We start from the raw sequence: 16,323 nt of genomic DNA on the forward strand, positions 1-16,323 counted from the left end.
TCTACAAGCTGCTGAATCATGATGTATCCTTAGTTTTTCACACAATGCTTCTACATGTTGGCTTAGTTTTTTTTTGTTGAATGAATAATGAGACAGTGTAATATGTCGTGTGTTCTTATTCATCTGATGTGGTGTTTAAATAGTTTCAGAACATGGTAAAGATGTCCTGATATATAAAATCATAGAACAAACAAAGGGTGTACTTTCTTTTTCACCACAATATATTGAATATAAGATACATGAAAGTCAACCCTAAAACCAGAATGCACTTCAGATGATACAGATGAGAGGTTTTACCTGGTCAGCAAGAGTCTGAGGCGATGAATAGCCAATCCTACAGCCATGAGACACACATACGAGCTCTGCACTGAGCTCCAGTACATGGGCAAGAGGCAGGTAGCCGATGTAGGTGTCTTCTTCACTAAAAACACACGCAGACTTCAAAACCCCCGATTTGATGTGGGCTATTAAATGTTTGAGACTACCGCGGACATGAAGGTCTTAGGGTCATCCCATCTCCAGTCAGACAATTTCTAGAAGGCTTCCTGCTTCACCTTTCCCAATTTGCGTAAAAACTTTACCTTTATATATAAAACACTTTTTAAGATATATATGCATATATTTTTTATTTTTTGTATTGTTCAAACATTGCCACAGATTTCAATGTGCAAGGCAAACTGCATGAAAGTGGGTCAATGGTGTTTGGAAAAAATAATTATTTGAAAAGGTATTTGCTAAAAAAAACTGAAATTAACAGCAATCATTACAGTCTGTATATTCAATTCGAATTTGGTTGGTTGATTTGAGACAGAATGACCCTTTAGTGAAATTAATCAGTCGTTTATTTCATCAAGCTGAATCAGTACTAAGACAAACTATTGCAAGTTATACATTAGTCATATTTTCAAGATATATACTGTTTATGAGCTACATTTCCTTTGAGTTCACCTACTGAAAACATATTCATCTCAACTCAAGTAACAACCAAATTTTGGGGAAATTTCCATTTTAGTGAACATGTTGTACATTCAAGCCATGAATGAGGGGGAGATTTACATAGCCGTGTTACTTAATCCACAAAGGAAAGCCAACATTTTCATAAGATCGACTGAGACTGTCACAACTAAACCCCTTTAACCTCCATCCATCTCACCCTGACTCCTTTTCTCCCACATTGTTCCTCTACTCATACTAAACTCCCTCCCTTTTCTGTTTCCTCTCACTCCCATCTTAATCCCCGGAGACGGGTCAGTTTCTCTTTTAATATAAGCAATTGAGCTGCATGATGATACCAGCTGAACAAGCATATTTCCCATAATGTTAGTTAAAATATTCCTTTGAAACATGCAGAAGAGAGAAATTTGAACATTGACCTCAGCTTAGTTTTGATTACAGTGTTTTGATTACAGTTTTGATTATATTTCTTCTGCTTCCAGTAATCCAGTGCATCACACTCTTCTGTTAATGAACAAACCTAAATGGCATGTTCTAATCTGTATGTTTGCTGGCTGGTGATTCTGCTTGGACGTGTAGCAGAGGAGATAAGCTGCTTTGGAAAGTGAATTTCCCTGCAAAACTGCCTCCATATTTTACAAACAGATGAGTCAAAAATCATTACATTTAAAACCCAAAACTATTAGACCATATCCCGGGGTGTGGTATAATAAGCACGTTTGAGGTCTTTACCACAGGTTGGGAATCCTCTCGGCCATTCCTGTAATCCCAGCGATGATGTTGCTGTGGGAGATCATAACGCCCTTTGGAATGCCTGTGGATCCGCTGGTGTACATGATGACTGCAATGTCCGAGGGCAGCGGGGTCTTGCGCTCACGTGTTGCTGGAATGTCAACAGAGAAAGGTGGTGGCAGAACTGGATTAATGGTTTATAGCACAAAAATGAACCAATTTTTAAACAATCCCCAGAAACACGGTTCATTTGTTGTGTGTGTGCTGGCTAAAAAAAAGTCTTTTTGTATGTAGGAAAAACCCCATGACTTAAGGGTCAAACACACAGAAATGTTAAATGGTTATCTCAGAAATTAAATAACCTAATTTCAACTAATCAGGTAACACATCTGGCACAATGCAGAGTTTAAATAAGTGCGTTCGCCAAAAACACCATTTGCACGTGTTGATCTTTTCTCTTTCTCATGTCGTTTGCTGCTGTCTGTCCTTTCTTATCTATTCTCTTCTCCCTCCTTACACTCTTCCTTATGCTCGGTTGTTCCTCTTTAATCATGGTTGCCCCTTTTTTTTTAAACTATTTGAGCTGTGCCCATTTGATGACAAGTATGTTAACAGTATGGTGTGTGCAGACTTTAAAAACTGTGTGTAGGTCCAAATCTTCTTTCAGGCCAACATATTTGCGTGAGAATGATTCTCTAGCTGTCACGTGGCGTGCACAAGGCTGAGGGTGAATGTAGGCATAAATTTTAGATTTTCGAGTATCGGTCCTCAAAAAAACGTCGCTGAGTAACAGATGTTACACATCAGCTAGTCAAGTATTTATGATCATCTTGATGATTTGACACCAGATGCGATTAGCACTGGCTAAGACAAACACTGTACGGTTATATATTATAGTGACCTGTCAATCACAGTGCTGACCTGCCCAAAGAAACCAGGCTTCTTCTTTTTTTTTAATCATTTTTTGAATACAGAAACATCATTCTGTATTCAATATGATTTAAAACTAGTGATTGAATCTGTGAAATGATTAGGAAATGATTTGATGAGGACATAAAGGAATTAAGAAGTAGGATAATTTTCCATAAACTATAGAACTTCCTGGTTTCCAACTTTTACCAAGAACTGTACAACTGCATGTGTTTTACTGGCTACTGCAAAGAGTTGGTATATTCCTTGACATTGCACTGTAGCAAAAGTTGTGCATGACTTTTTTTATGCATTCAGCACAGTCAGGCTGAATGCGGCCTAACACAGCTTCCCTTTCCACCCATGATTTCAGTTGCAGTCTGTTTTCATCACTGCCTCCCAGCAGGTAAGGTTAACAATCAAAACATGTGATCAAGTACAAGAAAAGCTGCTGTGAATGTTTCTTTACATCAAAGAACACAGCAGATAAAGGCAGTGAAAAGGACATTCGCATGTCTAGACAGCAGAGCACAATATGATGAATCTCTTGCCTTCTGATCCCTCTCTTGGACTCCTACGGTCTGAATAAATAAGTAAAGAGCAAGTCAGTTTCCAGCGGGAACAGAACCAGTTGGGAAACAAGAGATTGGTTTTTGTTTTTCGCTTTCTGCCGAGAACAAAAACAGATCTAAGAGGCTCAAGCTCAGCAGGCACTGACAAACCAAAGGATGAAGTAAAGTGCATCATAGTCACAAGGGCAGACATCGCTTCTCTCCCTCCAGAGACGTGGATATGAGGCGTGTGCACTCCGAAAGCTGATGTCATGTGAAGTTAATAGCGCCATGTGTAAACATGACCCTCGCCTATATCCCAGCGCTCTATCCTCCCTTCCTACTTCCTTCTCCCTTTATCTGCACATGACTCTACCAGCTAGACATGTTTTGGGTCAGTCAGTTCAAGGGGCCTCAATAAAAAGTGAAGATGGGTGATGGCCTCTTCCTTATCTGTGCGCTAACTGAGCATGCACGGTATCAACCTTAATCTGACACAGATGTTAGCACTTCCTTCTTCACATGACCTAATGGGCCAGATACCAATCTGCCCCCACTCCATGCCCCCAAGAAACAAGCCCTGACTATTTCATTTACTTGAGAGGAAGAGATGGCTACGTCAAAAAGCCTGGCAGATTAAAACACATGTGCTGTGAACGGTAGTGTTTTAGGACCTCTTAGTTGGAAAGGTGCTTCTCTTCAAGGCGCTCTGCTGTTTGTTTGTTTTTTTGTCTTTTATAAGTTATAACAGCACTGCCTGATAATAGATTTGTTTAATTTGCTTTTATTCACTTTAAGCTTGTAACAAGTGTGTTGTAGGTTGCTTCTGCTGCCCCCAAGTGGCCAACTGTCATTTTATTAGTTGATGATGTTGATGAATACACTTTTAAAAGAAAAATAATTCAATGTGTATATATAACTGAATAAACGAAATAGACATTCGGTTTTGAAAATCTGTATCCATGGGAAAACAGAAGCACTGCAAGCTGCTGTCTGTGTCCCAAGTGGCACAGGGAGGAATGTAAAGTTTGGTTTCCACCAGAAATGCTGCCAGATCCATTAACAGAGCGCTGCTTAGTCACAGAAACCACACTAGCAAAGTTAGGACAGCTGTGTGGTGTAGGTGTAGCTCTCTTTTGACTTGAGCTTGACTGTAACCTCAGAGGAAAACAAAAATGAAGCGGCAGTTCTGCAGTTCTTCTAGTCAGGCTGCATCCAAAAGAGAGTCAGTCCCTGTATGCCCGCGTGTTAAAAAACTAACTGTAATAAAAAGTATGTTTAGAGCCTGATACTGAAGTGTAAGGATAGTTTCCTCTTCAAAACAGCCACATGAGTGGTGGATGCTTGGACTGTCAGGTGTGGACAGTGGCAGCTACACCTGACTGATCTCTGCTAGGCCTCATGAACACTGATTGAAGTCACTGAACTGGACCCTTCAGCTGTGTTTGTGCTGCTGGAGCCTTTTGGAGCTTTTACAGTGGAATTATCTGACAAATAATATGGTGTGTTGTGTGCTGCTGACCATTCAGCTTAACAGTGAGATCAGGGCAGTGGCTAAATCAAGCTTTTTCCAATTGAGGCAGCTGGCCAAAACAAAGCCGACTGTTTCCAGGCTGATTCTGAAACCATTGTAGCCTCACTCCACTGTCTGCCCTAACATTTTAGGATTCATTTTAAATGTCTTTTCTTCCCTTTTAAAGGCCTCATTGGTCTTGCCCTTCCGCAACTCTCTGAGCTCCTGCATTCTTTTGCACCCACCCGTTTTCATCTGATGAACTGCTCTTGAGTGTGCTTAAAACTGTTGTGGCTCCCAGAATGTGGAATGATCTGCCTTTGCACATTAGGCCGGCCTCTGTCTGATTTTTAAAGCTCTTCTTTCAATCTCTTCTTCTCTTCAGTGACACCTTATGAAACTTTATGACTTGTATTTTATTTGATTTAGTGTATGACTGTTGTTCTTCTCATATTTTGCGTCTTTTATTTATTTCAGTTAAAAAATATTCACACCGTACTTCTAAAGGCTTTTAAGAGGGTTTTTTTTGTCAAACTATAGTTAAGGCCACAATTTCAGATCAAAATGCCTCCTTAGAGCTCCAAAATCCTTCACTGGAAAATGGCATTTTGCCATAGTGAAGTAACGTGGAAAATATTAAACACTACATAGATCTGTTTACACTGTTAATGTCCTGCAAGAAAGTGCTTTATCTCAAGTGGAGTGTGGTGACTAATTGTCACTGTGACTCACCATGATACACAAAACTGTAGAGAAAACCTTTTTCTTAATGGGCAAGCAGCTAAATACTTTTTTAATGTTTTAAAACGGAGCAATCCTAATTCTGTGAGTCATGAACTCTTGAAAGCAAACTTCACATAAATCAATGAACAGACACACAGACAAAACCTACCATTCTCGTGCCTGGCTCCCAGCTTCTGAACCGCAGCCATGTTGTGGATGCTGATGCCACGTGGATAGCCGGGCCACGCAGTCGGTGCATTGTCCACTACAATGATGTGTTGCAGCCTTGGAACGTCTGTTAGGATGGCCTGACACACACACACAGACACACACACGCATGCACACACGCACACACACACAACAAACATGCCATCTTGATATATGTTGTTTCTATATTGACAAAAGATAAAGAGTCGGTTTTTCTGTGAACAAGTGAACAAAGGAACATTCTGTTTATGCCGCCTCAATAAAAATGGAAAGATGAAATGCAGGAGCACTGCTTGTCTTGGCACTGAACCTGGCCAAAACATGCCAAAGTATTCGGCACGTGTCTTCTAACATTTACAACTCTGTTATGGGACGCTGCAACTTCTCTGTTCTGTCAGCGCTGAACATTGTGTTCTTTGGCTCGTTGGCTCTTTGGCTCCGACGTTTCCTCAGAAGATCAGATATATGAGATATTTGTCCACACAATGATGTTTGTCACTGTAATGTTCGCTGCTTTATACAGCTTTGTCTAGTAGTTTCTTATACTTTGTGATGAAAAATAAATTTCCTGTGAAAAAAGATTTGCAGAGAGAATTTACTCTGTGTATTCTAACCTTGAGTCTGGTCTCCAGAAGCTCCCTGCTGGTGATGATGTGGGTCACCTGAGTCTCATTCAGCCCGTGGGCAATGGCGGGACCTCCCAATGTGGAGTAAATGGTGACCACTGCAACCCACAGGGACACAGAAAAAGCGCATTAGAGTATAATAGACTAAAACATTAATGGCTCCACAGGCAAATTTGCTTTCCACATCGTAGTCCAGCAAAATATATACATGCATACACAGGACCCACATCCAAATGTACTCATCTGCCACTATGACGCGTGAGGCAAAGGTGGACTTAATGTGATGTGCAAGAGGCAGGATGGGCTGTTTATCTAAACTGCGTTAATTCAAGACAAGCCTGTCTGTGTGTGAACACAGTGACCGCGCAGACATGTGAAGATGGACCATGTACGTGCTGACTGTCTACAATCCTCAGTGTCCCTGATTTAGGCCCCTCTCACTCAGATGAGCTCTTCAGGCACCTCCAGAGGCTGCTGCTAAAGCTTCCGAGCCAAACGGCTCTCGTTGCATGATAAGTACTCTTTGGGGGATATAAACAAGTACTGATGTTAGAGAGGGTTTACTGTTTTGACTAAGTGCATATGTCTAATGAAGCACTGTGTGGTTGCATGAATGCATGCACTCAGCAAACCAGGGTTAGCGTTTCAAGCCGTCCTTTAAAACCAGATATTGACTCTTGCCTCATGGCTCATATGTTATGGATATGATCTACTTTGGTTACACAACATTGTGCCTCTTTGGGAAGACTTGATCTGAAGACTGGTCAAACTCTGAACACCCAAATGATGCACCTATATGTGCTTGTTTAACATCTTTATAAAACTGCATTTTGGAACCAGAGGTGTTTGTATGGGGTCGACTATGTTGACTCTGTACAGACGTTCTTCACGTTCTTTGTGCTATCTGCATGTGCATGAAGGGTCATGTCATTTTTAAACAGGAAACGGCCCGATTTAGTGCCACAAATTTAGAAGCTTTTGATTTTCTAAAATATCACTGGATGTTTCAGCATTATGATTTGCCTTGAAGGGAATAAAAAGGATCAAAGGGACTCAAAACATGACAAAAATATCCCCAGATCATAAGCACAACTGAGTATGTAGTTTAAATTCCCAAACGCAGATCATAAAGTTTTTAAGTGAATTATGTTTATGTGCTTTTACAAAACTTCTCAGCAGAAGAAAGTTAAAATAAAGGTTTTCTCTTCTCTACTTGGGGCAAAAAAACATGGTTGCCCTAGAGAAGTATAATCAAAAGGGGTTAAAAATCACAACATTAAAAAACACTTATTTAAATTTGGACAATTTCCCTTCAATCTTCTTATGCATGTTTGATTGGCTGTGTGTGTTATATGTTCACACCATACCAAATGTTCACCATATGTATGGTCTCTTTCTTCCTTTGCATTTTTTCCACTCTGTCAATTTTTAGAGCAAATTTAAGACCATAAACATTTACCTGTACCCAACGAGGAATACTGTGCATTTTTAGAAAACAGGACCACAGGCCCATTAAAAGATATTTTAATCCTCCACAACTAAAATACAGACAATAAAACCTCACTTCACTATCCATATGATTCCTACAATTGTTTTTCTTTTACTTAGCTAAATATATAAACCGCTGCATGCATAAGCAGATGTTCCAAATTCATTGGTATCCTATGCTTTCATTATTAGTCACTTCAATTATATCACTTCAATTTCCCCTTCTCTTTCCCCTCACCCCCATCTCGTGACAGCAGATGGCTGCCTCTCCCTGAGCTTGGACCTCTTAGAGGTTTCTTGCTATCACCTAGTGCTTGCTCATGACTATTGGCAAGTTCTTTAATGTTATAGTCTTTTCCTTATGTTATTAAGGTGAATTCTGTTGTGATTTAATTCTAAATAAATTTAATTGCTTGACTCAAAGTTATTGTGGGACTTGCTCGCATTGTGTCACTAATGGTTATTTCACCTGTTGACACCACATGTTGCAGAATTTGTTCTCTGTTTGCTTCTAGTCTCTTCCTGCACGGACCCCCCCCCCCCCCTTCCCCCCTTCAAGTTGTTAAATAAAAACAATAACAGTACTGATTTTGCTTCATGTCCAGCTTGCGATTATTATTCAGCCTGGTGTCTCACTGAGGTACTTAACGGGTACTAACATAACTGTGATTGACTTAATCGTTTGCCTCGAATTTTCTTCATTCTTATGATTTAAAAAAAGCTTTTGCTGCATGTCCTTGTTGTGAATGATTCCCTGAAACTTAATACATTTTATAAAAACTGCAATTATTTCTTCTTCACATTAGACAGGATGCACATTTACACAGAAAAACTGAAAAAAACATAATATAATTAGCGCTCAGCTGAAGAATGTGTTTGTTTTAAAAGATGAGAGCAGGAGACAAAAAAAACAGAGGAAGGAAAGAAGGAGAAAAAAGTAACAAGAGGAAACAACAGTAGATACACTGACAGCAACAGAAGCAGGCTAGCACAGAATAACATAGTCTGCAACCCTGCGTCCCGGCTCTGACACAGACACAGGGGTTTATGGGACAGGGATTTGTGACATCAAAATCTTGCGTCATGGAGCTCCAACACTTCCTGCGCTGCTGCTGTGTGCGGGTGACCGTGTGTGTGAGAGGGAGAGCCATGACACCTCCAGCCGTGAGATCTAAACATTCAATGTGGCCCAAGCTTAACACATACACACACTGTCACACACTAGATGTTAGTACAGGAAGCTTAGCAAACATCCAGATTCCACTAAGTAGCAACAAAGTGGAGTCTGGACTCGTTTTTTTTTAGTTTGATACAACAAATGACATCTTGAAAGAGAAGCCTATCCTTGACTCTGCGAGGGGGAGCTCTGCTGTGCAGCTGATGCTTGTGATACACCTTTTATGTAACTTATATACGGTAGAGTAGACAGCTCACAAAAGTTGGCCTTCTGAGCCAATGTACAGTGAATATGAAGTACAATGAAAACATACACACACACTAAGTATGTGAGTTCACTGGGGGCCTTTGGCTGACTCCTTGATGCCTCTGTCAACATCAGATGCTCACGTAGACTCTCTCACCCCTCTTCTGACGCCATTGGCCCTCACTTGTCTTCTTCTCCTTCCTCCCCTCTGTTTCTTCCTCTGCTGCTCTTTCCAACCTTTAAGGCCTCTGTGTGCTGTCCACTGCCCCTGGCTTTTCCACTCTCCCACTGTTTGTGTTTGCATCAGAGGAAGATGAAATATAAAGATGCTTTCTTGGCTTGGATGGCTGTGTCTTTTATGAGAATGACAGTTTAATGGAGCTTAAATTAAAGTGGATAGCCCGAACAAAAGGGTCCTTTATGGGTAATCAAAAAGATTTAACGAACTGCCGTTGAAGCTTGTGATGAATAAAAGGTGCTGCAGTCTTTGCTATGGAACATATTAAAGAGTAAATCATGCTGAAGCCCACAGCTGCTTTGCTCTCTCTGATTATTAACGTTTTTATTCAGAGCGAGAGAAGATCTTTGCTTTGCTTTTCTTTCTTCCAAGTAATCCTCGCTGGCTTTTATTGTCGTGATTCTTGACGTCCCCAGAAACACACATTAAGAAGATAAATCAGCTTTGCCTAACACTGAATGATTCATTCAGTGGAAGAAATGAAAAACTACACCGAACGAACCACTTTCCATTACACAAGACACGTTTTTGCTAAGTGTATGAGTGCCGTACAAGTACAAACACCATTAGTGTATAATTATTTTTTTCAAAAATGTACTCTTGTCAGCGTTTGAGCATCTTTTCCTAACAAGAACTCGGGAAAAACGGATGGGGAAAAGAGAAAGCACCAAAGGAGGAGAAATGGGACACTTATATAACGCCGAAGCAGAAGGGACAAATTGACCTTCTTCTGTCTCAGCTGGGCCCTCCATGTTACAAGTTGTCCACTAACATGAAACCACTAACATGCAAACACACACAAACACATTTTCAAACACACACACACATGCACACACACAAAAATGGCTATAAATCTGCCACATCCAGACTTATTTAGAGCTACTCAGAGGGAAAGACCAAAAGGAAGAGAATACAGAGAATACAAACCATATAGCCAAAACTGAAAGCACATGATAATGTACAAATTATCTGTATGTCCGTGAAAAAAGCAGATCCATTTGTCAGCCTGTTTTACTGTAGGCACTCTTACTTTTCAAAAGATACTCTTCATTAGGACTTTTTACTGTAACACCTGTGAATACATCAAACACCTTTTACTTGGGGAATGACAAAGTTACACGGCAGGTACCTGTGGCTTACAAGTGTAGAGTGGGTCAGATACTAAATGAAAGGTTTAAGGGTTCGATTCCTGGCTCATCCAGTCTATGGGCCAAAATTTGATAATGATAATGATGATAACAAAGCATCTAAAGGCATAAAATAAAAGTGCTGCATGTGTGAATGAAGCTTGTAGTAGAAAAGCAATATAACTACAAGTCAATTTATAAGTATAGTTGGAATTGTTGTGGGAACAAGGTTGGTATATTATCTAAAATAAAACATTTTAGTTCCCTAATAAAATTATCCAGGATGTGTTACAATTTGTGTCTGAGTGCCTCTGGTGCATGTTTATTGATGCTGGGATGTCTATTATGAGCCAATCAGTCCCTCATGTGAATGTGGTCCAGCAGTTTCCCACGTCACGAGTCTGTTTATTGCTTTCATACCATTCTATTGAGCCTACTTTATTTATTGCTTCTTTCTTTTGTTCCTGGATTTAAAAAAAAAAACAGTAGGAGTAATGGAAAAAAATCCATACAGCAGAGCACTGCTATATTTTGTTTGGCAATATTGTATCCATACAGGGACACCGAATATCAATATTTAAAAAAAAAAAAAAAGTTCAACTACTCTAAAAAAAATACTACGATTGAGAGAGCTCATCCCCTTCACCACACTCCTGAGATAACATTATCTAAGAAAACTTGAAACATCAACACTGGAAACACTGGAAACAAATCTTCCCCCTAAGAGCTCAGTCACACAAGTAAAATAGGACAGCAACCGCCTTTCATCTCCAAAAAAACAAACTGGTGGCTGCTTTTTTTCCCACATTCTGTGACTAATTATGGCTTGTGATGGTTAAATGGTTGCCCAGAGTTGAGGCTGTTGCACACTCATGGCCGCTTATGATCACAATGTGATTGCACCCGAGCACAACTCAAGTGCTGGTTGTTATGTTTCTGTAGAATACAAATGTTTCAGAGTGCAAATGTAAATATTAAATGCAAATTTCTGTCTATGTAGAGAGCAACGGGTATGTGATTTTTGATCCTTTATTGCAGTTAATTGTTGTATTATCAGAAATAAATAGGATATATAGTGGGGCAAAAAAGTATTTAGTCAGCCACCGATTGTGCAAGTTCCCCCACCTAAAATGATGACAGAGGTCAGTAATTTGCACCAGAGGTACACTTCAACTGTGAGAGACAGAATGTGAAAAAAAAATACATGAATCCACATGGTAGGATTTGTAAAGAATTTATTGGTAAATCAGGGTGGAAAATAAGTATTTGGTCAATAACAAAAATACAACTCAATACTTTGTAACATAACCTTTGTTGGCAATAACAGAGGTCAAACGTTTACTATTGGTCTTTACCAGGTTTGCACACACAGTAGCTGGTATTTTGGCCCATTCCTCCATGCAGATCTTCTCGAGAGCAGTGATGTTTTGGGGATGTCGCCGAGCAACACGGACTTTCAACTCCCGCCACAGATTTTCTATGGGGTTGAGGTCTGGAGACTGGCTAGGCCACTCCAGGACTTTCAAATGCTTCTTATGGAGCCACTCCTTTGTTGCCCGGGCGCTGTGTTTTGGATCATTGTCATGTTGGAAGACCCAGCCTCGTTTCATCTTCAAAGTTCTCACTGATGGAAGGAGGTTTTGGCTCAAAATCTCACGATACATGGCCCCATTCATTCTGTCCTTAACACGGATCAGTCGTCCTGTCCCCTTGGCAGAAAAACAGCCCCATAGCATGATGTTTCCACCCCCATGCTTCACAGTAGGTATGGTGTTCTTGGGATGCAACTCAGTATTCTTCTTCCTCCAAACACGACGAGTTGAGTTTATACCAAAAAGTTCTACTTTGGTTTCATCTGACCACATGACATTCTCCCAATCCTCTGCTGTATCATCCATGTGCTCTCTGGCAAACTTCAGACGGGCCTGGACATGCACTGGCTTCAGCAGCGGAACACGTCTGGCACTGCAGGATTTGATTCCCTGCCGTTGTAGTGTGTTACTGATGGTGACCTTTGTTACTTTGGTCCCAGCTCTCTGCAGGTCATTCACCAGGTCCCCCCGTGTGGTTCTGGGATCTTTGCTCACCGTTCTCATGATCATTTTGACCCCACGGGATGAGATCTTGCGTGGAGCCCCAGATCGAGGGAGATTATCAGTGGTCTTGTATGTCTTCCATTTTCTGATGATTGCTCCCACAGTTGATTTTTTCACACCAAGCTGCTTGCCTATTGTAGATTCACTCTTCCCAGTCTGGTGCAGGTCTACAATACTTTTCCTGGTGTCCTTCGAAAGCTCTTTGGTCTTGGCCATGGCGGAGTTTGGAGTCTGACTGTTTGAGGCTGTGGACAGGTGTCTTTTATACAGATGATGAGTTCAAGCAGGTGCCATTCATACAGGTAACGAGTGGGGGACAGAAAAGCTTCTTACAGAAGACGTTACAGGTCTGTGGGAGCCAGAGATTTTCCTTGTTTGAGGTGACCAAATACTTATTTTCCACCCTAATTCACGAATAAATTCTTTACAAATCCTACCATGTGGATTCATGGATTTTTTTTCACATTCTGTCTCTCACAGTTGAAGTGTACCTCTGGTGCAAATTACTGACCTCTGTCATCATTTTAAGTGGGGGAACTTGCACAATCGGTGGCTGACTAAATACTTTTTTGCCCCACTGTAATTGTCATAAATTGACCCCATACAATTGCAGACAGATATGTGAGTAATATCAGACCGTTATCAGATGGGTTCCATTTTATGGGAACATGTATTGCAGTTTTAGTGACAGTGTTGGTATGCTTGAATATCTTATTTTTCAGCAAAAAAACAACTGAAGTGAGAAAACATGATTAATCACAATATATATTACTGAAATACTCAGCATATCGAGAGTTAAGTATTGTGATAATATTGTATCATTCGGTGTCTGGTGATTCTCACCTATAACCTCTTCCCTGTGTTTTTATGTACCTGACTGGGTTTGTAATTTTAAGCTGATGCCTCCTGTGTCCCACATCTGGGCTCGCCTACTTCTGAAGTAACACTGAACTGAGGAGGCCTTAACTTCAGCTCTGGACATACTGCTATAAGGGTGGATTGTAGGCTGAATGTCAGTTAGCATTTGTCACAAGTAACACCAAGAAAAACTAACAGTACCTGACAGCAGCTCGGGCTGCACTGGCAACAGGACCCAAAATAACACACACAGACACACACTCCTCTCCATTACACATCTGTATACAGTGGTCCCTCGCTACATCGTGGTTCACTTTTCGCAGCCTCGCTGTTTTGCTGATTTTTTTTTGTGCAATTTTGCATGTTTTTTTTGTTTTGTTTTTTTTACAGCGCATTGTGTTCTGCGTCCTGATCGACTGTAGACCATTTTCATTCAGTCTCGTGCCGTGTCTCCTGTACAGTACAGAATGCATCCAGCTTGTCAAATTTAAATCTTCGCTAGCAGAAGAAAACAAAAACAACAGTGTTGACATCAAAGGATTATAAGGCGCATTAAGCGAAACCAAACAGTCGGATAAGTCAAACTTTACTCAACTCATTCTTCTTGCTTCCTCTACTTCCGTACCATTGATTCATTAATGTTGTATTCTCTCGCAGCTGCTCTATTCCCAGGGTCTGGGCCTGAAAACAGAGTGTGATCTTTGGTTTCATTCTATAATACTGGATATATTTTTCTTTGAGAGAACTTTGAGAGTGTTTAAACAAGAGAGAAACGTGTGGAAAATGTCGACGCCTGTCTGAGAAAAGTATATAAAGTGTGTAGTGAGGGATTTTACAGCCTTACAACATCTATAATAATTGTAAAAAATAAAGTTCGCTACTTCGTGGATTTCACCTATTGCGGGTTATTTTTTAGAACGTAACACCCGTGATAAAGGAGGGACCACTGTAGTGTAAAGGAGGGCAAATGGAAAGTCCATATGAAACAAAAAGATGCATAGTAGTATAGAGAGATCGATGTTTCTGTCCTTGTGTTAGCATTATGTATGCAATGTTCGCTGCATGTTTAAGTCCTCAGAGAAACCTGGACTTACATGGGAAGTTGTATGTGAAACAAGCCTGGGCAGCTATTATCCACTCTGCTCGTGTCTCACAGAAGATAGCGATGTTGGTTTTAGGCCGCTGCCCCAACGCCGCCAGACCGCTGCCCAGATGGGAGGCTGCCGTGAGGGTGTCCTTGTAGGAGAGCCAGCGGTACTCGCCCAGAATTACCTGCAGGGGTGTTGGAAAGAGGGGAGGCCGGAGAAAGACGCATAAATATCTTGCTGTCAAGTAAGAGAAAACTGTTTCCAGTCTCAATGAAGACAAAGTATAAGTGTTAATGGGTTTTATTCATTCATTTTGTCAAATATACAGGGTTTTATTAAAGGAACAGAGCAAGGAAAAAGATGAATGGTAAGAAACTGAAAGATGGAATGATGCAAATCTATTATCTCCTTAAAAAAGCCACTGAACTGTTGCAAAGCCCTGCTCCTGTGTCCCATCCCACAGTCACATGCTTGGCCTGTTCCTTATTAAGAAGTCACAGGAAAGGGAGCAACTGTCCACTGTTGCCAAACAGAAGTACTTCCTCTTGCTGTCATTCTCATGCTGCTGCATGTCACGGTCATCAGCTGCACGAGAGAAAGATAAGCATAGGCTTCTGGATATTCTCTTCACCACTCATTATGTTCAGAGAGCTGCCTGCACATGTATTAGTGAGCTTATACCGGCTCCTAATGGTTAAGAAATGTCAGTGCACATAAACACGCAGAAGGACACAGAGCCACAGTGACTACACGGTGCTGTTTTCCACTGGTTGGGAACAATAGCTAGCTAAACAGCCTAATTATGCACTATTGCAGCAATAAGTGTTTCAACAGTGGAGATTCAATGGATTACAGGGATCAGGCCACTGGGTTTAATGAGGTAATTCACAAGTAACATAAACACCTAACTGTGCAGGCACACTGAAGAAGAAAACATAGCCAAAAATCTTGAAAGCAGAAGTCTTCTTCCTTTCTTTCTGCTCCAATTTACACTAATTCTGGATTAATAACAAATACTTTTTTTTACTGTTTTGATTTTGCTACTTCGTATTCATACTCTACCCTCTGTCCTAACATTTGCAAGGTTGAAGGAAATAAGTGCAGCACTGTGGCACGGTCGTTAGCACCGTTGCCGCACAGCAAGAAGGCCCTGAGTTCAATTCCACCATCAGGCCGGGGTCTTTCTGTGTGGACTTTGCATGTTCTCCCCGTGTTTGCGTGGGTTCCCTCCGGGTACTCCGGCTTCCTCCCACCGTCCAAAGACATGCAGCTTGTGGGGATAGGTTAATTGGATAATCCAAATTGCCACTAGGTGTGAATGAATGTGAGTGCGAATGGTTGTCTGTCCCTGTGTGTTAGCCCTGTGACAGACTGGCGACCTGTCCAGGGCGTACCCTGCCTCTCGCCCTATGACAGCTGGGATAGGCTCCAGCGCCCCCCGCGACCCTGAAAAGGATAAGCGGAAGCGAATGGATGGATGGAAGGAAATAAGTGGTCTACTAGACAAGCTGTCAGCTGAAAGAGTAGCAGCATCTGGAAGTGGATTTTGAACATTTTAAACATTAACAAGAGGTTTGTCTAGACAGCAGGCCAAGAGAAGTCACAGAGGAACATTTTGAAGACATTTGGAATTTTACAAACTTTATTTTTTAGAATATGAAAAATGTCTAGCCTCCTTTTTTCTTCATTAGTTTCTGAAAGCTGTAAGCTTGACAGCTTGCCTATTGATTGACATCTCAGAATCCCTCTGCTCTTTGCCCAGTCCCTATCAGAGGCTTCCTTACACTGAC

At 41.0% G+C, this 16,323-nt stretch overlaps 1 protein-coding gene across 2 annotated transcripts in view; it reads right to left on the reverse strand.

Moving 5' to 3' along the window:
- Nucleotides 1–16,323, reverse strand: part of acsl3a (acyl-CoA synthetase long chain family member 3a) — a 46,193-nt gene that overhangs the window by 15,059 nt on the left and 14,811 nt on the right. For both annotated transcript variants that reach the window (XM_085379486.1, XM_085379487.1), the window contains exons 3-7: nucleotides 14,540–14,717; nucleotides 6,204–6,313; nucleotides 5,552–5,690; nucleotides 1,687–1,837; nucleotides 298–421 (exon numbers count right to left, since the gene is read on the reverse strand). In XM_085379486.1, coding sequence (XP_085235612.1) covers nucleotides 298–421; nucleotides 1,687–1,837; nucleotides 5,552–5,690; nucleotides 6,204–6,313; nucleotides 14,540–14,717 — 702 coding nt within the window. The remainder of the gene's footprint in view (nucleotides 1–297; nucleotides 422–1,686; nucleotides 1,838–5,551; nucleotides 5,691–6,203; nucleotides 6,314–14,539; nucleotides 14,718–16,323) is intronic.

This window comes from Rhamphochromis longiceps, linkage group LG14 (assembly GCF_057381845.1).
Source record: "Rhamphochromis longiceps isolate RC_006_pf linkage group LG14, R_longiceps_female_GT1.1, whole genome shotgun sequence".
NCBI classification, from domain to species: Eukaryota; Metazoa; Chordata; class Actinopteri; order Cichliformes; family Cichlidae; genus Rhamphochromis; species Rhamphochromis longiceps.